The sequence below is a fragment of the Anser cygnoides genome, chromosome 3, assembly GCF_040182565.1.
Source record: "Anser cygnoides isolate HZ-2024a breed goose chromosome 3, Taihu_goose_T2T_genome, whole genome shotgun sequence".
NCBI lineage: Eukaryota > Metazoa > Chordata > Aves > Anseriformes > Anatidae > Anser > Anser cygnoides.
In genome coordinates, this window is record NC_089875.1 from 64,063,653 (window position 1) to 64,085,242 (window position 21,590).

Below are 21,590 nucleotides of genomic sequence, written 5' to 3' on the forward strand. Positions count from 1 at the left end.
AGGTATTGAGAGTTTTCCAAACATCTCAAGGCTTGTGAAAAAAATGGACCAGAATGCCAAAGTAGTCAGAAACTCAGCAAGTATTTTCAAAGGAAGCCACACCACAACTGACTGCTGCAAAAGCAGGTTTGAATTTTTGAAATATGACAAACAAACAGAAATTCTCCAATATTACATTAGTATACGTACAAATGCATTTCATGCCATCACGCGCATGCCGGTGTTCACAGCCATCACACTTCCACCCTGTGAATCCAGGCTTGCAAGTGCACTGTCCGGTGACAGGGTCACAGGGAACAGGCAGGGAACCGTATCGATCACACTCACATTCTTGGCAGGAGCCTCCTAGAGTTTGTGGGTTTCCCGTGTAGCCAGGAGAACATCTAGACATTGCAAATAAAGAACAGGTTTGGCCAACAGAGAAGTACGGTGTATTGTAATGAATGGCAAGACTGTAAACAAAAAGTATAGGAATATCCATTTATGAACCACTGAAAAAAAACTGTGGTGCTTTACAACTCAGTATGCATGTATAGATGGAGAAAATGTTGCAAACTCTCCAGCAAAATGATAATGGGCATAATCTCATAACCAGGACATGGAACAGTCCAGACAGAAAGAGTATGCAAAAGTGATTTCAGTTAAACTTCTGTTACACTGACACAAGACTTCCTACATTACCTATGTTTGCTTGTTTGCTTAAAAGACCTTTTTTTTTCTGTTTTTTTTTTTTTTTTCCTCACCACTAGCCACTTGTATTTTGCATTAGAAGTGAAGTCTTAGTAGTCACTTGCTGATTGAGATCATCTTAATCCCAGTCTTGCTATGGATGGGACAACGGTTATATTTTGGGATATTAATTTGCAGTTTTGTTATTAATATGTTTCCGTGTAAATGTTTTTCACAGTCAGTGCCCATGGGGACATAATAATCACTTGAATATAGGGTAAGAATGACATCAAGTCACACTATAAGTATGGTATCTAATTTTAAGTAAATGTAATGGTTTTTTTTGGTTCATATTCTGAGACACAGGGATAAACAAAACAAAACCAAACAGAAAATACAACTTAGACAAGATTAGTGGTATAAATAACACTGACTATTAATTTACAGCAGGTGTGTGTAGGAATGGCCTATTGTGGCTGACTTTGAACCACATATAGAAGGTAAATAACTTATCCAAAGGAAAGCATTTAAATATTAGTAAACATACATGTATAGCATTGAGGAACATTGCTCTGCTTCATGTGTTGCCCCCCTTTCTCTTCCCTCCTTTTTCATTTATCCTACCTTTCACAATACTGGCCTTCATATCCACGTGGGCATTCAGTACACCGGTAATCACTAGGTCCTTCCACAACACAAGAAGGGCTGAAACTAAAACAAAAGCAAATAATAATAATAAAATAAAAAATAGCTTTTTGTGTTCTATCGCATCATCAGCCTAGTCAGCTGGGCAGAGGGGTACATGGTAAGCTCTACACTTCAAAACAAATGGCAGCAGTTTCTTATCTGCTCATAAACACCCGTGGGAGACTTTTTTTTTTTTTAAATCAAGAATTCTGCAATCATCTTGCTGTGGTAGTGGTAGAATTTAGACAAATGCTGGAAGGGTAGAGCCAATGAGAGTAGGATCCAATGAGACGAGCAAGTCAACAATGCCCATCTTGTAGACCCATGTGACTGAATGGTGCTCTCATTTAAAGTGATCAAGAAAAGGAAGTAATGGAAATGATGTGAGAGACGCGATTAAGAAACTGAACTAGCAGACATCCAGTCCTTCCAGTTTGATTTAATATTACTTTGAATAAAAGGAAAAGACTTGCCTACAGAGACTAAAAAACCTAAAAGCTATATTCATGATCAGGAAGTGATCATATTTTAATCAAGGATGAGAGTCGATTATTTTTATTAAGTCATGACATACAAGAATAACTGGTGAGTGCAGTGCGTACCTATGAGAACAGTGGAAAGTAGCATGCTTTATTAGTGCATAAAGTGCCTGCACAAACTGTTACAACAACAAAAAAAAAGTGCTAGGAGGTGAAAAGAAACACAACTGAATACGAATACTGTAAAAATCATTCAGATATTTGTGGAATAAGATCTAGAAAAGCACAGAGGTAGCTAGTGGTGAGCCCAAAGCTCCTTCCTGGCACAGTACAGTCAGCATCCTACTCTAGCTTGCTTATAATGCATTAAATCGATAGTGATTGAATGAGTAATAAAATTATACCTTTGCAAAAAATGTAAACAAATTGATCTACTACTCACAAATTCATTATCCAACAAATTTTCAGCTCCACTACAATAGATTCACACCCCTGGAAACAACTCATTCCCTCTGATTTTTTTTTCAGCTCAGCATGTATGAAGCTGACTGCTGACTGTACAGAAACATAAAACAGTATATAAAACTTAAAACCTTAATGGAGTTCTGTAAAAGTTCATAAATAAAAATAACTGCACCACACATTCATATATATTATCATGTCAGTGAAGATAATAAGAAGCTAATGAGATGGCTCATTAGCTATCTGTGTTTCATGCAGGTTATGATTATTCAAGTACCATACAACACTTGCATGTACTTTGATTTTTTTTCCTTAGTAGGATCTTGAAGAATTTTCACTAAGCTGCACAGCGCACACAAATCCAACGTGTGATACCTTCATTTTCCACAAATCCAACATGTGACACTTTCATTTTCCACCTAATAACATAGCTTTATGGAATGGACCTATCCCACCTAGTTAGGCATGTAGTCTAAGCCAGCTGTTCAGGAATCTTCTATTAGAGATGGAAATATGGAGATGTACAGACAGGTATACACATCCAAAACACTTCCTCCTCTTCCCCCTCTGCAATGGTGGTTTCCTGCTGTTATAGGTGAGTTGCATAGTTTTCTTAAGTCTTCTCTCTTCACTGACTCTACAGGCACATAAATTGTTGATGGCTACAGCTACAGGGGTAGTAAGCCCATCCCTCATGTCTAGAGACATCTGAATCAAGCCCTAAAAAAATTAGCAGTTCTGTTTCTGGACATGCTCAGATCTGTACCTTTTCTTGACAAGTGCAAAGAAACTGGATGACTATCCCATGATTAAGTGTATCTACTAAGCTCAGAATAGGTGTTATTCATCCATCTCCTACAAGGGCTTTTAAACAAAAAAGCCTCTTTACAAGAGCATGATATAAAAGGCTCTGGCAACATAAACTCTCATGCAGACAGTGGAGCAGGTGCTTTGCTTACTCTCCTCCCTTCCTGAGGCAGCTCAGCAATATGAGTGCTCACCCAGGACAAACACACTGCTTGGAGTCCACACATTTCTCAACTGTAGAGCATTTCAGAAACACCAATTTCTTGTGTTTTAAGTTAGCTTTTAGACAAAACAATGAAGTGATTTCTGGAGCACAAATTTGAGAATAAATCTAAATTCTTGTAGCTGAGTGCCATAACCACCCAGGTGGATAGTCCTCCTCATTTTCCAATCTACCATCTGCATTTCTGGGCAACCAAAGGTTCTTAAATCCCAGAACATAAAAAAAAATAAAAAATAAAAAAATTAAGAGGTATTTTCAGCACTTCCTGCTGCTAGTTAGTAACAAAATGTTTTCCTGTGTATTGGCTAATCTGCAAAGCTGAGAAGCTTGGATGATCTTATTCTTAGCAATTTGAATGTCCTTTGTTGACATCAGTAAATAGAATGAATAACTAAGCCATAGCAGAAAACATGCTTGTGAAAAACAAACAAACAAACAAACAAACAAACAAAACCAAACACAACAGAAAAATCTGTAGTCATAGTATTATAGCATCATAATATGGTTTGGGTTGGAAGGGACCTTAAAAGACCATCTAGTTCCAACCCCCCTGCCATGGGCAGAGACACCTCCCTCTAGACCAGGTAGCCCAAAGCTCCATCCAGAATGGCCTTGAACACCCCCCAGGGATGGGGAACAGATTCTCTGGGCAACCTGTGCCAGGGCCTCACTACCCTCAGAATAAAGATTTTTTTCCTTATGTCTAATCTAAATCTGCCCATTTTAGACCACTTTCTAATTTTCTGAAATAAAGGATATTTCTTTTATCTCTTTTTATAATTGTTTTGGCTGTTCTCAGCTTGGTATTTATGAGGTTTGGAAGTTCTCTTAAAAACACTTGCTTTGGATAAAAGATCACAAAGTATTTAGTTACTGTTGTTTGCAAAAGGAATGCCGTCCTTCAAAAACCACTTCAAAATGATAAAATGAAGAAGAGAGAAGAAAAAACCTCTTAGATATACTGGCTGAAATACTCCCAATAACATCCTAAAGGTCAGACAAAACACAGACAAAATGATTTTAAGGAACACTTCCAACCTTTCAAGAGAACAATCCTGAAACACAACCCTTTTTAGAGCAGTACTGTGGTATGATTCCAAATACCATTTAGAACTTCCCAGCAAAACCACGAACAAATCTCAAGTGCTAAAGTATCATCTGTTGGGAACACATGCAGAGACATCATAGCAAGGCTCATTAGCATAAAGCAACCAACAAAATTTATGCTGCAATAACTATATTGCTTTTAAATTATTCTATCTTTCACAAATTGCCTAAAACTCATGTAACATTAAATAAGGAATCAATAAATTCCACAGTGGAGCAAGAAAGGCACTGTAATACATTTATACCAACATAATATATGAGCATAAGACTTTTTACAGCTCCCTTGTGGCCATATTGTATTTGAGTTCTTCTCTAGCTTCATTTGTGAGAATACCTTTATAACACATATTCATTATCTGTTGAGTATTGCATTTTCTACCACTTATTAATTTATTCATCACAAATTAGCAAGGGAGCAATTTCTGACTTTTAAAGGAAGACCAATTAGCAGAAGTAGATACAAAACTTTTTAGTATGGCTCTGTGTGATACAGTCCTCCTGTAGCCATCTGAAAGAGGACACAGTAAGCCCAAAATTAAATTGTTGTTTACTGGAAAGGTAAACTCTTTGTTGTGAGTTTTCTTGCTTACTTGTTGCTGGAAATGGACAGGGGACAAGCACAAGGCTGACAGTCCTCCGGAGAGCCTCGGACAATGCCGTAAAATCCCAACGCACATCTCTCACAGTGGGGACCAGCAGTATTGTGCTGACAATCCTGCAGAGAAAGGAGCCAGAATGAAAGCTGTATTTGATAATTACAAGAAAGCAGACAACATTTTGTTCCCAACCTCAGGGATTCAAATGAATTGAGATTCATAATTTTTTTCTCCCTGATACGATTCGCAGTGGGACTGCTTGCTTTAAGCATCTATCAAAGGCATGCTGTGTTACATATGGGCTTACACAGTGAAAGAATGAAGGCCTGTAGCTAGCAAGATGAATCCTAAGGAATTTTTTAACCCATTCATCCCTTCTTCTCTTCTCTGTTCCAGACACCAAAGCAGCGGAAATAATAGATTAAAATTCAGTCTTACTGTATCAGGTCAAGTGTATTCCTGCCCTTAAGAGCAGCATTATGTTTATTGCAAGACACATGTACCTTTAGTTTGCAGGTTTTAATTTTTCTTTTTATACAAATAGTAATTCAGAGGCAAAAAATTACCGCATAATCTTAACCCCAGAAAATCAGAATGGAAAACTTTAAGGGTAGACAGTTTGCTTCTTTTGGTCCAGTAACTTTTAGAGCAATTTATGTAAAATTGGATTAAAATAACATCCTTTATTTTAATTTGGTCCAGCTACACAGCTTATGAATTTTACATTAAGTTTAACCTAGTGCACAAATTCAGAAATGTAATACCTGACAAACTGATGTTTCAGGGTCACACATAGTACTGTGTCCATGACATTGACACACAACACAGGCACCTAAGGACTGACCAGGTGTTCTTCCTGCATGTGAGGTTGGAAGCCTATAAAATCCTGGAGAGCATGACTACAATAAAAAAGATGCAGAAGAAAACAGATCATTACAGAGTGGACTGGGTATAGGAAGCATTGCAAGCTCATCTTTCCAATCACCAGTTTTTACAAGTTGTGAAAAGAACCTGACAGGCTTCCAGCTGTGTTACAAACAATATACAGCACTTTACAGATAAAAAGAGCCAGCCCTAATTGGAAACATTGCTGAAAAATCCCTGGAGCACTCCATTGGTACCAGGCTTTTCATATTACAGCTTGAGACCTTTCATTCAAATGCCGAACACCTTACTGTTCTCACTGTGCATCAAACATCCTTCCTTTCATTTCTTAAGAATAAGGTTTGTTTTCAACATAATTTTTTTGCATGGACTGTGGAGAGCAAGCACGATGATTCTGTTTTCTTCACCCTTGGTGAGTTTTTCAGGTTTGACAAGCTAATATCTGCCTACATACTGCCTGATGGATAACAAGCAAAAGCCGAATGACAATAATCAAAAAAATGGCTGCATGGCTGCATTATTTATAGCTATATAATGTAAAGTCTATAAAAGTAGAGAATTCAAAATATTAAAGGTTTTCCATGTCTAGAGACTATTAGCTCCAAATCATATTTATCTATCACTGAGTGCCCCCTACCCAAATTTGGCAGTAAAATTCTAAAAGCAACCCCAAAATTACTAGCAAAGTTGACACATGCAAAATCCAGCACTTGATCTTTATTTCAGGCTTATTATGGAAATGTATCAAAGTGTCTACATGTTTCCCAGAAAGCACACAGCTACAGCAGCATAAAAATAGAAACAGGACCATTTTGATAGTTCAGACCATTAGGGATAAGATCATTAGGGATAAGACAGACAAGTCACTTATCCCATATATAAACCCCACCACCTAGTGGTGCTAGGAGCCTGTGAATGCGGTCATTTCCTACTCTTGACCTAATTTTGTGCTTTTTGGACAGTGTGAGTAGTACACCTTTTCACAAAGCAGTAAAAGGGATGCAAAATAAACAAAAAAGAACCTGGAGTAAGTAACTTTTTATTATCAAAAGCTGGATTCTCCAGTCAAGCACTGCCTGACATGCTAGATTCTATTCATACAATACCTCTCTGACAGTTTTATAATCACTGCCAAAACATCCAGGAGTAAGTTATGGAAAGAGCATAAACACAATTATTTTCTTTAGAATCATATGGAAAGTAATCTAACTTACTTCAGCTTTTTCCCTTTATTTTGACTTAGACTACATTAAGATCCCTGAAACATAAAAACTGTCTATCTGCTTTTCCATGGTTTGTGAAGAATTCCAATTTAGATAAATAATCTCATATATGAAAGTAATTTTGTTTCTTACTATAATTTCTTAATTTTTCTCCCCTCTCCATTCCCAAAGGAGCTGTTGTCCAAATATAAAATGGAACGTAGCACAGATTGACAAGTTCTGAGTGACTTAAGGATCAGGGTATAAATATATGGTACATCCTCAAACAAATCTAATTTTTTTTTTCAGATATGCAATTGACATTCCTGTCACCTATTTTGATCTAAGCATTTCTGAGATGAAACAGGACATAGACAAAAGATGAAGTAATAGACTGTTTTTCATTAATAGTTTGGAGGTGTTTCAGAAGTAGCCATCAGGGAAACTCTTACCACTGTTTTATCAGCCTGCTTCCAGATTAAAAGAAAAAGGATATAAATGTCCTCACAATGAAATTACAGACATTACAGGACAAACCATGAAATAGATACGTTATCTATTTATGTTAGCATTTGCTTAAAGATGTCTGGATATCAGGTATTTTTTTCCCCTGTTGAAATTAGATAAACCTTCACAGAACACACCACAACCTTCACTAAGCACACTAAAAATAAACTAAGCTATGAGCATGTGAAGATTACACAATTAAGCATGAAGTACAAAGGTTGCAACTGAGACATTTATTCTAGCCCCTGGTGTGAATTAAAATAAAGTTCTAATTACATTATCATATATTTTCCTTGGAAAATGTAGTTTGTTACAGTAATTTAAACCAAACAACTGTACTTCTGAGCAACTGCTGAAGCATTATTTTCTCATATATGTATATTTACATACATTCAGGTATATGCTCTTACCCAAAAAGCATGCAGAGAAAATGCCTTCATTAATTTCCTTTCACACATTTCCTATGAACTCACTGTTCCTGTTGCCTCATTTGCTGCATAAAACAGTTCTGCACAACATCTGAAATGTAACAGTGCATTTTCCCTTGATTTCCTTACTCCAAATTTTCTGCTGTTGCTGGTTCTGGGGAACCCTTTACAAGATCCTGTTCAGTCAGGATGGCTGAGGGATTTTGACTGAGAATACTCAAGGTGTTGCTCCCTGCTACCTCCACCTAGCAACAAAAGCATTTGGAATTTCTGGTACTGCTTAAATAACGTAAACATGCTGTTTTGCACACACAGCAACTGCAAGGCCCATCATCAGGAGCACACACAGTCATAAACATTAATTAACTTCTATTCTGCAGTCAGAGGTTTACACATCTTAAACTCTTTCTATGGTACCTATTATAAGACATTTTACAAAGCACACAAGCCAAATGATTTTCTATAAAACTTGGGAATTTCTGAAATGTAATTTTCAGCATGAAAATATTTAGATAAGTAAAAAATAAATATAGCATATGTACAAGAAGCACCAAGTTCACTCAGTTGACCACCAATTTTTTCCTGGTGTTCAATGACTTAGATATTTACCAAACTTCAACTGTTCAGGACAAAAGTTTTTATTAGTATCAGTTCTATTTTATTTTCTTTTAGGGGACAGTGGTTTGACTACTTCTAAGAATAAAGCAAAACGCACTACTTGGACCACGTTCCAGAATTTTTGCTCCTTCTTAAAAGAATGTGTATGGACTGAGCAAGATCTTGTTATGGGAACCTCATAAAAGCACTGGAAAAATAATATTTGAGGGGAGTAAAGTGAAAGGGTATCTGCCAGGTCACAGCGGTCCTATGTATTTTCATAAATACACTTGGACAAATCACAAGCTTTCAGAAAACTGAAAGTTTGAACATGAGCAGTAGATATTGGCTAAAGCTTTGAAAACATTTTCCATGAAGCTTATTTCATGAAGTGCAGATGTGACAGCATGGATCTCATCTCCAGTCTTAAGGTATTTGCTGTTTTGGGCACTTAAGCAGCATGCAAAATAAGAACAAAGTGGGCATCTTTTAATCTTATTAGTGTTGGCACACAAAGGAATGTGACTGTAACACTTTCAAGGAGAAAGATAAATATGATGAATTTACAGGTTCTAAATTATGACCTTTTTGACCAGCTGCTCAGAATGCACTATTTCAGGTTTTTGTTTTGCAATCGCTTTTCTTTTTATTTATTTCTTTTGCTATTTGAGTTATTCATTATAGTGCAAAAATTAAGAAATCAAATTTAAATGCTGTTTTTTTATTTTTCAAAATAAAATATTTCAATCAATCATAAAGCCTTAAAAAAACTTTACATGGGAATTGAAATAACAGGCAAGGCAAACTGAAAAATCTGGAAACCTTTATAAAAGGGAATTTCAAAATTCTGCATGGGTATGTTTTTATTGCTTGATTCCACAATTTTAATAACAATCTTTTATTTATATATTTTTTTGTTTCCAAGTTTATAGTTATACTTTGTTTTCTGAATTTCATTCAATTGACAGATCATTAAATTTTTATAAATAAGTAGTATGTAACCTTTAATTATTCATTATTACCAATGTTAATTTGTAGTTTACTTACAGGAATCAATAATTTATAGAATTTATTATTATTGGACATAAAAGCTTCTTGTGTTTTGTTTTTCTCTACAGACGCTGTGAATCATGGTCATGATAAAATGGTGCATATATTCTCTAATTGCTTATCACATCTTACTAATCAATGGAAAACAAAAAGCATAAAGACTTTTACTGGAAGTTTACTACTGTACCTCACAAGACAAACCAGAATAACCCTGTGGGCAGACACATTGCTCGATCAAGTAAGCCTGAGGAGTCATTCCAGACACAGTGCCACCTTCAGCAACTTCCATTGAGATCTCAGAAATCCTGAAAAAAAAAAAAAAACCAAAAAAAACAGAAAGAGTGGAGGAGTAAATATCTCTAATAAGAGTAATGAAGCACTAACTCAAAACCAGTTAGTTCATAGTCAGCTAGCATGGTGGAACATGGACTTATTTAGCTGTCTGTAGACTTCTTCATCTACAGGAGATAAAACACTATTTTTGCTCTTCCTAAGGAAATAGCAAAGCTATCAGCACCTCCAGCCTCACTGTCCATTTCCAGACAATCAATTAAATAACTTTTCTTTTCTAATTGATTCTACTTTTTTTTTTTTTTAAATCTCTTTTCAGTGAAACTATTAACAACAGCTCAAATCTGATTCTTCATTCAGAGGGACTCATTAAGAAACCGAAGTTGCATACTAAATGCAGTTCCAATTCATGATACTCAGAGGTACAGCAATAAAATTGTTCACTACATGATCTTTTAATGAGGAAACTATTTAAAAAATCTATCCCCTGCAACTAAACCAGTCTAGCAAGCTCTAGAGCAGTCTTCAAAATGCGGATTTCGTTTGTCTTTCTTTGCAGGAAGAGCTGTAGCCAGATATCCATTTTTTCTTAGGATCATCTAGATATATAAACAATTTAAAGCAAACAAAAAATCCTACCACAAAGGCATCCGGCATTATCAGAAATGGTTATATTTCATGGCAGAGCATCCAACACTAACCTTTGAAATATTTATTTGCTTTGATAACGATATCATTGCCCCCCAGCCACTCCCTGTCTTTCCAGCATGCATGCTGACCTGACATACAGGGCTTTAATGAAATACACTTAATCCTAATTGACCCCAGTGTTGTTCTTTTAGCTTACTTCTTTATTTTGGGGTTTGTTAATTTGTTTAAATGAATATTGTGATCTGAAACCCCTACAAGTTTTTGATAAATAAGGAGGTTAGAATAGTGTAAAATTTTAAAGCTTCAAATAAAATGCCAACCTAAGAGAAAATGTTGAAGAATATGTGAATAGCTAGCTGAATAATCATACATAATGCTGCTACAATCTTTTCATCAAGTGTCTGTGCATAGGGTTAATGCCCAGAAAGTCACAGAAATGCTCATCTTCTGTTCATGCTCATAGCCTGCTCATTTACTCCCCAAACTTGATTACTGAGCTACCGTGGCACTGTTCTGCACATCAGCCCATAGGCACCGATGTCAGGATGACTGTAGGAAAAGCAAAAGCTCACTGCTGGGGAGTTTTGTGATTGAATGTAGGTGAGCAGAACTATACCTTTTAATACCTTGTGTCAAAGCAAAACCCCCCAGTCATCTAGTAACGTTAACCCTGTGCTCTCTTCTTACCACTTGAAGAAAGGGGTTCAGTGGAGCAGGGAAATTGAAAAAAAAAAAACACACAAATAAACAAAACCAGATCAAAACAGAAAACTGAAAATAAAGAGGGCAAAAACATTTAGATCTGATGTGTCAATGCAAGCATACATTGAAATCTCTGTACATTTAATAGAGAAACAAAATGAAACGTGCCTCCACATCACCTTCAAGGCTCAGACAATAGTCTGTGTGCTGCAGAAAAACTATTTACTGTCAGAAGCTGAATTTACATAATAATATACTCTGGGACCACAAAGCTACATGTTGTTTGTGTGAAAATGTTACTTAAGGAAGGTCAGGCTTGGCTGATTCTTGGAACATGTCTAATAGGAAGCAGTCTAGCAACTGCTATCTGATCAGTGTCAGGGATATTGAAATAATTCACAGTCAAATTGAAAGCATACTTCCAATTGAAACTAATTTATTATCACAGCCCAGTTGCCTGCAAAGCAAAACAAAATCTAATAAAAGAAATGTTTCAATTTAGAGTGGTGAATGTGAAAATGAGGGCAACAAAATGAACACTATAGGACAAAAATGTTTGGCTTTGGATTCTGAGCAGAAATCTCTAAATCACTAGTAATGCTGCAGCTTTGAAGAAAGAAAAAAAAGCCCAAAACATTAGCATTGCTGCTAAGCTATATAACTAACACCAGAACTAGGCTATTTTTATTTTTCTGTCACCTGCCACTGCTCTACTTTTAAATGCTTTTCCTATAGCTTGTCATTTATCTGCATCTTTTAAACTCTGAAATTGAAATTAAGACATTATCAACACACTTAAAAAATTAAAAGGACTTAATATATGGTATTTTCTTAATGCCATCCCAGTTTTCCTTGCCTTATACTTTTCCACTACATACAGTCAGGTAGAAAGAGAAATTTTAGCAGTTTATAAACCTGCATAACACACACTATTTAAACAAATGTTTTATTGTAAGTCATTTAATTCAAACATATGTTTAAAGTTGAGCACATGCTTAAATATTGTCTTTAGAGAGTCTCAGCCTATTTTTAATAAAAGCCTGCAATTCTTATTCAAGCTAATATCCCACTAACCTTTATGAACATTTTGGGGAATTTACTTTGTGGTCTTAAGCAAAACTTCCTTTTAAATAATTCAAGGTACTAACTTGAAAAAAACAATAATGCACTAGAGATGCATATTTTCTACTTATAGTCTCAGATGCCATGTGATGAGTATTACCTATGTAACTAGACAGAAATCATAAAAATCTGTTGTAACATAACCACCTCCAAAATCAAACATATTATTGTATGTGAGGTTATGACTTCAGATGGAGAGTTGTCAGAGAGAACAGCTGAACTCTTCACTAAGTTCTGCTGTCATATAAAATGTTACATTGTGAAATGTGATGCTGTAAAAATACATTTTAGTTCTCTAAGTGCCACCCTGCAGACCTGCTCTAAAACAGAAGTCATTCTGTTCCGTTAAATGCCTCATTACTAGGTAGGCTTGATAAACTGGTGGCGTATAACAATGCAGGTGTAGATCAGACATGATACGATGATTATATACATCTCAGAACAAAATTATGAAAATGGAATTTCATTTTAGTAACTTTGATTACAGTGCTTGAGCCGGGATAGCGTTCAGCTTCTTCTTCCACAGCTGAATTAGGATCTGTAGTACACAAAGGGAAGGGTGTGCAGAAACAGACCCAAAACATGGATAATGCTTCTCAAATTTTCCATGTCACATTGGAGTTACTTACATACCTCTTTCCATAAGAATTCCTTGTACTTGTAATACAATATCCTAAAAGGACTATGCCAAAAATAAATGAGATCAATGCAAAACATTTATGGCATCTGTTGTTAATACTTAGTATTGACCCAGTGCAAGTTGGATATATATACGCTTCTTTATGTTTGTTGTCATACAAAGCTGCATTATACGTGCCCCTACTATTCACTCTCATAAACGTCAAAGTGCATGTTATTACAGACATGCTTGTAACGTAGAAATATAGAAATGATTTTAGCCTATCACTTTCATGATAGAATTATAAAAAGGACCTCTGGAGACCTTTGGAGTTTATCTCCAGTTATTCCTGTGTCCTTGCTATTATTATTATTATTATTATTTTCTTGCAAAGGCCATTGTGATTTTATTATCAAAAACTTTTAGGAATAGTTTATACAACCTATTCCAGAACTTCTTTACCCCCAGAAAGTTTTCTTTCATGTCTAATGTAAATCTTTCCAGATGAAGTTCAAGCTCATTTCTTTTTTTAACTCACCCACCATGGCAACAGAGAACTGATTCTTTTCTTTCTCTTTGTGACAACATTTTATACATCTTAAGGCAGATTCTAATTTCTGAATAAATGTGGTTCTTTACATCTTCTCTCACAGGTCACATTTTCTGACCTCTGATGATATTCACTGTTCTCCTCTAAATGCTTTAATCATTTTTTCAAAGCCGGATGCTTAGACTTTTTTAGTGGTGGCTGTAATTAAAAGATTAATTCTTTGCACTTTGCAGAATGTTCCTGTTTATACATCCAGGTAGAATATTTGCATTTCTCAATAAGCATATTATTACAGAATCATGTACATCTGGCAATACGCTGCAAACAACAGACCTTCTTTGAAGAATAGGTAATTTAGCAGTTGTTCCTTGTTCACATATTTTGTTCAATTGACTACTCCTTTCAAAGTATAAACACTTATAGTTAACCTTTAGACTGCAGCCAGATTTTTGTATTATGCCTCTTATATTGCTATCTGATGTTTATATTGCTTCCTAATTTCATGTTCACTTCAAATTTAGTAAGCATTCTCTTTATTTCATCATCTGACTTACTAATGATTAAACTGAGAAGAAAATACTGAGTTTATCTGCTCCTAATATATTTGATTAAGTACCATTTCATTAAAGGCACACTCTGTTCCTCTTTGACTATTTATTTCAGTTCCAACTTGCAAGAAAAAAAAAAACCTTCATACGCTAACATTTACATTTAATTACAGCATCTTTTCAAAAAGTGAATATTTATAACAATACTTTGGAATTGTTTCAAGATGTCTACTTACACGCGTTTTCTCTTCAAGGATCCTGAAAATGAAGTTTTCATTTGCCTATTATGATTTATATTTTCTATCAGATAAAATCCCCCTCTCCACCATCTTCTGCTAAGCTGAATGCTAACTCCTGTTCATCTAGTAACTGCTTAAGTTTTGAATAAAAATTCTGTTGGGAAGCTCTATCACTTTATCTGTGACCACTGCACTATTTCAGACCATTGCATGAAACAGTTACCTGCTCTGCCTCATGATATTGCCATGAGTAGCCTTAATAAGAATGTAATGAACATCATACAACACATTCAGGAAGTCTTCCCGGGATACAGCTCTATTTGGTCTTGAGTCATCTCCATAATGTTTCCAGGTGAAATCTGCCTGGGACACCGTCCTATTGACTGCTGGGTTATCATGATAATATTCCCAGGGCACAGTGTTTCTTCCTCTTTGGTCATCACCATAATATTCCCATTCATGCTGAAAGACAGATACAAACACAGATAATTCTATAATTATTAACAGTATTAAAAAGAAACAATTGCCTATGTTATGGAAAAAAAACAGATAGATAGAAGCATTACCTCTGTCATCTCTATCTCATGCCTTGTCAGCTGCCCAATCAGAGGGGCTGCCATATGCCGGACAATAATTCTTGTATGGGTGGGAGGGCCACCTCTGATGATCACTTGGGGGTAATAAGTAGTAAAACCTGTTTCTTCTCGTGCTTCAAAGTAGATTGTATATTTCAGTTTCCCTCCATAAGCAGTCAGCTAACAAAGCAAAACACAAAGTACAAAAAGAAATCTCATTTCCAGTTAGCTAAAAATAAATTCCTGGGTATGCGTAGAAGATAGATACACTCTGCACCTGTACACAATCTGATGAATGCATGTGTAGCATAAAATAGCAGTACGTGCTTGGGGAACTATCTGGGAATAAGGGCTGTGTTCAAAAATACCCATCATCAATTTGTCATTGTACCACACATTGTACTAAACAACAACAAAAAAAACAAGTGTTAGCTATTTCTTTTTGTCTGTCTTAGTGCTCCCAAAAGTTTGTGTTTAGAAAAAGGAATATCTAAACACTCCTAAGCCAAACCAAGAAGTATAAAAAGTACAAAATAAAACAAATACAGAGGTGCATAATAATAACCTTCAAAAGAAGGTTTATTTCAGTCATTTTCTCCTCCGTGACTTACAAAGATCTGGCATTTTATCTTAAAATGGAAAGAAACAAAAAGTTACAAGAGAGTTATATTAGTTAATGAAGCTTATTTTTTTAATTAAGGTTTTTATGAGAAAATCTATCCTGTAGAAAATAGTACATGTGAATACCTATTTTAAAATAGCGTTTGTTACAGACTTACAGATTTCCATGGTAATGGAGACAGGTACTTTCTACTGTGCCCAGTGGAAGGGAAAAAAAAGGTATTGTGAAACACAAATATATAATACAATAATATGTAAAACCATGTCAGTATTCAGTGGAATCTAATGTTTACCTTTTGTCCTTCAAACTGCTCTGGAAGTCTCCAGTAAACAGGTTCTGAACGGAGAACTTGCATCACCTGCTCTATATTTGCTACTATTTCAGGAGGCTGGAATGCAATCCCTGAAAGAGTGCTGTTCTGAAGGTTTTCATCCACCAGTGGCAGAACCATTTGCTCTGGCTTCAAGGTCACCTATGCATGTTCAAAAGAATCAAGAAGAAAATCAAAACTGTTTTTCCCCATGAAAGAATATCACTGTTAGTCTTTAAATTTTAACTCAAAAAAATATTGCTAAGGAATGTCATTTCACATCATGAGCCATTTGTCAAAAACCAGTCTTATTACTCCTTCAGAAATGGAGAAAGGGTGTTAATAATGACTTCTCCCTCAAGCCTTTTGCATCCTGTCCTCATGTTGACAAAGAATGTACTAGCACTGTTTGAAATAGTTTTATTAGTGACTGATCCAATTAATTTTATTAATGGGATTTTCATAGTGCTATTTCAGTCTTGGGTCTCCTTTGTTCAGAGTGTGAGAAACATACATTACAATGAAGCATACTTCTCACCAACACTTAATATACATCACTAGGTTTTGCAGAACACAGCATCTGATCCCTTTGTACTTTTATGCAATAGTCAAGCTAAGTGTTCTATGATTAATGCAGACAGTGAGGGCTCAGGGTTTATGCAACTAAATTCAGATCTAATAAAAAACATAAGGATGCTATGTAGATATTTGTAAGGTTTTTTTTGACTTGTTGAGTCACAATAGCATGATACAGAAATCATTAATTTTGATCAAAAACTGTAATAAGTGTCTTAGTAATTCTGTGCAGATAAAAGTATCACAGAAAGGGATGGTATCAAAAGTGCTGTCTCCTAAAGAGCGAGGAAAGGGAAGAAAACTAATTCAGAATCTTATCCCTAATAGTCATCCCATCAACAGACTGTTCATGAGATAGGGATCAGGTAGTCAGGAATCACCCAAGCTCTGAGCTGTACTTTAAGCATTTTGGTATTTCCATTTACATCAGCATCTATGGACTGACCAGGCATTGAAGCATTCCCAGCAATTGCCATCCCTAAGTGAGGTTTCCTGAGTTCCTACCATGACTGTATTTTAGACATCAAGAAAGTGGTCAACAAATTTGAATTTCAGGAAAGCCTTTCCCTTAATGTCATATAGCACAACATTCACTAGTCTAAATATGTCTAATGGCATTTGAGACACCTGAGAGCATTTGAAATAACCACTAGCAGGTGGAAGAATCCACTGGCACCCAATTTACAATTTTGAATCGTTTCTGAAATAGATCAGAGTTCCAAAAACCAGATGAGATGTGTACATATACTCATTTAGATGTGAGCATAAATATGAGAGTAAATACTGAGAACCTGAGACACACAAAATAATCAGGAGGTTTAAATTATCTTTTTGCATTGTGCTGCCACAAAGACCAAAGCACAATTTTCTAAAACTGTTGCTGTCATGAAACTTGACTAAATTTTATAACTTAATAGCTTTTTACAGCCTTTCCTCTCCATCCTACCAGCATATGATTGGCAAAACTTAAATAGTGAGAAAAACTGGGCCAGATCATTATATATTGCTTCATCCAGTGGGAAAGGAAAGATGTGCTATTGGCTTGAACGATGATGAGAAGAATGGGTGCCTTTCAACCGAGAGATATGAACCCTTTAGCAAGAGATTGCTCCTTGATATTCGCCCTAAGGTATTGTTATCCAATTGATGCTTGTGCATGAAACAAGTCAGGGCATTGGCTGATATGCGCTAGGCAGACATTCCCTCTACAGTTGACATGTAGATATGACAGACTATATGCAAGGACTGAACAAGTAATTTTTTTGTTTGAATGCAACTAGGAGCTGGCACAGCAGCAATGAAGAGCAGTGGTCTCAATGTGTGTTTTGTGCTTACTGTATAGGTAAATGGAGACATTCAGTCTGTCTTACTTGACAGTCTGGCATAGGTCTCAAGGCCCTTTTCCACACAAGGGTTGAGAGCTCTTTGTTTGCTCTGATGGTCTACACCCTCCTGCTCCCAGATTTAAATATAGCAGCATATTCAGTAAGTTTTTTTAAAAATAATAGTAATTTTTAAAAAAAGCAATGAAAATAAATTGCTTAGTTGAACTATGGAAAATCTATGCTGGACAAGTACCTATGACCCTTGAATACACCTGGGTAAACTGTGTATCATATACCAGGGATTATGTTACAATGCACTAGAATGCGTAATTTCTACAAACAACTAACTTGCCCTTTCCTAGGTTTAATAGCTTTACTTTGGCTTGACATCTGCTACCCTATCACTAGTTTTCTCATCAACTTAATTACTTTTAATGCTTTGACCCGGTTTGCCTAATGGAACATACTACTCTCTCCACTTCTCAAAGTACAAAGAGGAAAATGACTGCTTAAATGTTTGGCCATTTTCTAGCTACCTCTCAGTGCCTGACTAAAAGATGCCAGCAGGAAGCAACATTATCGCATTACATGGCTCAGCAGTTCCCTACTCACCCACACACGGATCAGCCCCCTTGCCTCACTGCACTGTGTAGTCAGGCCAAAGCAATAGCAACTGCTGCAGCCAAGTGGGTTTCTGGCAGAGAGACCAAATGTGCCAGACTTGCACCTGTCACACTGGACACCTTCCACGTTAACCTGGAATAGAAAGAACATTAAAAAAAATAAAAAATGGGAGGGGGAAAGGGAATGAGGAACAAGCCTTATTTAGATGCAATAATAAGAAAAATAAAATTGAACAGTATTAATAATGGTGCAAAATTAAATCATAAGTGTAAGGAAATATTCAAGGAGCTTTCCAGCTTTCTGTCACATGTGTATGCAAACATATAAATTAATATAACAGAGACATTTGCATTTGTTTCCACTGAGTAACTCTGAGCAATGGATGCTGGCTCCTTAATGACTACTGCAAGCATGGAAACATCAAATGGCACTTTGGATATGGCAAGCTCAATAACTGATTTATGTGATAAGAAAAAAATATGTCTTTCTGAAACTGCCAGGGTTAATCAAACCTTTTGTTTAATAGGAATTAGTTTTGACAAAATATTTAAAGTACAGTACTAAATGTTCTTGCTGAGAAACATACTTTAATGGAAATATTGTGGAGAAAAGCTTTTCCCTCTCCATCTGATTGTTTTCCACATCATTGAACTGTATTAACAAGGCTGAAATGTTTCACTGTTGTAATGTCAGTGCTTTTATTTTCATTTTTCAATTAGTCCAAATAAAAAGCTATACCAGATAGGGCTAGATACATGTTAATTTATTCATGGCACTTTAAAATTGTTTTCATACCAAGAACACGGTATTTCAAAAAAAGTTACCAATATAAAAGCACTGGTTGTCTTTTTTTTTTTTTTTCTTTTTCTCTTGACAGTAATACCAGGAAGCCAATCTAAACAACAAAATCAACTTTCCAAACTTATAAAGGAAACCAACACTGTCCCTGAGGATTTACCATTTTTAACCCTCTTCTCCACATGTAATGATGAGCAAGTACGCTTACACTGTATTTAGCTTAGATTTTGATGCTTTTTGTCAGGACTGACAAAAGGAGCTCCCAAGCCTTTGAAAGCACATTTTTTTCCAGCTATAACAGCAGGTTTAAGTAGCAATGATTATCCTTTTATAAAGATTTTGCATCTTCAATATACAACTCTTTCAGAAAAGTTAGTCAAAATGTTAACCAACCCTAGATTTAATCTCTGAGAAAAAAAAAAAAAAGGGCAACCAAACAAAAATCTGTTGAGTTAATACAGTAGTATTTGCTCATTTTTCTGTCATAAATTGTGACTTTTATTTGCTTTGCATTGTTTCATATCAATTGCGGTTTCTCATCATTAAACATCAGCTAAATATATATTATTAATTTGCATTCACAGAGACATTGAGCTATATTCTGCCTTAAAAGAATCAAAAATGAAACATTTCTATTTAAAAATGACATAAAACTCCATTATTTCTATTCAGTGCTTGCAAGACCTACAAGAAAGACACTGACAAACTGGACCTAACCCAGAAAAGGGCCACCAAGATGGTTAGGGGGGCTGGAGCACGTCACATACAAGGAGAAGCTGAAATAATTGAGACACTTCTTTTTCCCTTTCAGTGGATGACATAGGACAGATAGCACTGCTCATTAGTCTGAGAAAACTTTTTCTCAGACTGCCTTTGGCAACGATTCACTCACTTCAGACTTCTTATGGTCCAATCATCAAATGAATTGGGATTTGGGAAACAGAACATGGTATGTTCTGTTCAAATACACCAGAGAAATGGGAGGGTGGTCAAGCAGTTTGCACAGAGGTTGTAGAATCTCCATCCTTGGAAATAATGCCTCAGCAGTCTCTTTCAAACAAGGGTCTGACCTTGATGATCTCCATAGGTCCCTTCCAACCTAATTGGTTCTACAGTTGAGCCTATGCTTTGAACTCAGAATGAAGTGACTGGTGTGCAATTAACAAAAGAATTACCTGGCAATTACATCATTAAAATTCATCTTTCCATTTTACTAGCTCTTTGTGCCAGGGCAATCCCTGAAGAAGAACAAATTAAAATCACAAAAGGAATCTCTTAAGGTCATTTTTAAAAACCTCCTCCCTGAGGAGGATCAATGCTAGATCAGGCTAACCACTAGCAAATATTTGAAAACCTCCAAGAATGGGAATTTTACAACCTGTCTGGATAATCTGTTTCAATGCTGCATGACCCTCCTAGCGATTTTTTCCCCAATATCCAATCCAAAATTCCCAAGCTGCCATATGCAGCTGTCATACTTTTGCTGCTATAAAAAAGGACTTAAATCCATCATGTTTGCAGCAACACTTTAAAGTTGCTGTAGGCTGCTATTGCATTTTTCCTCAGCTTCTTTTATCTATTTATTTATTTGCAGACAAGAAGAGTCCAGCTCCCTCAATATATATTTAGAGATCATCTGCTTTAAGTTTCATTTTAGCCCTTCTCAGCATTCTTGTGTCAAAACTTAAAACTGCCATTTCCAATTGCAGTCTTATCAGCTCTGAGTAGAGAAGGATAAAGACTTGCCTTCATCTGCTGGCCAATCTCTTCCCCAATCAGCTCAGTAAGCAGTTTGCTTGGCTCTGGTGAGGCTGTACCTCGAATACTGTGTTCAGTTCTGGGCCCCTCACTACAAAAAAGACGTGTCCAGAGAAGGGCAACAAAACAGGTGAAGGGCCTGGAACACAAGTCTTATGGGGAGTGGCTGAGGAAACTGGGGTTGTTTACCCTAGAGAAAAGGAAGCTCAGGGGAGACCATATCACTCTCTACAACTACCTCTACGGATTGCAGTTCTACTGTTCAGTATGTCAATGTCTACTTCCTTCAAATCAGCAATATCCTCAAATCTGCTGATGGTGAATCCTGTCCCATCACCTGGGTCAATGATGAAGACATTGGCCCTAGGGTACTCTGCTTGGCGGTTACCAAGTGGATTCAAACCACCGTTTAAGCCCAGTAATCCAGACAACTTTCAACCCACCTATGCGTACGGTTCTTCTAAGAACAATTCCAAATAAGAAGGGCGTGGATGATGATTTCAAAAGTCTTACTGAAGTCACCACTTTAGTGATCTCGAATTGTATGCAGTCTACTCAGAAGAACAGATACTATTGCAGTG

At 36.2% G+C, this 21,590-nt stretch overlaps 1 protein-coding gene across 1 annotated transcript in view; it reads right to left on the reverse strand.

The window, feature by feature from the left end:
- Window positions 1-21,590, reverse strand: part of LAMA2 (laminin subunit alpha 2) — a 380,764-nt gene that overhangs the window by 105,614 nt on the left and 253,560 nt on the right. Inside the window, exons 24-32 of the mRNA XM_066993195.1 lie at window positions 18,442-18,585; window positions 15,911-16,090; window positions 14,988-15,176; window positions 14,645-14,883; window positions 9,887-10,004; window positions 5,795-5,929; window positions 5,025-5,149; window positions 1,294-1,380; window positions 190-383 (exon numbers count right to left, since the gene is read on the reverse strand). Of these exons, the coding sequence (XP_066849296.1) occupies window positions 190-383; window positions 1,294-1,380; window positions 5,025-5,149; window positions 5,795-5,929; window positions 9,887-10,004; window positions 14,645-14,883; window positions 14,988-15,176; window positions 15,911-16,090; window positions 18,442-18,585 (1,411 nt within the window). The remainder of the gene's footprint in view (window positions 1-189; window positions 384-1,293; window positions 1,381-5,024; window positions 5,150-5,794; window positions 5,930-9,886; window positions 10,005-14,644; window positions 14,884-14,987; window positions 15,177-15,910; window positions 16,091-18,441; window positions 18,586-21,590) is intronic.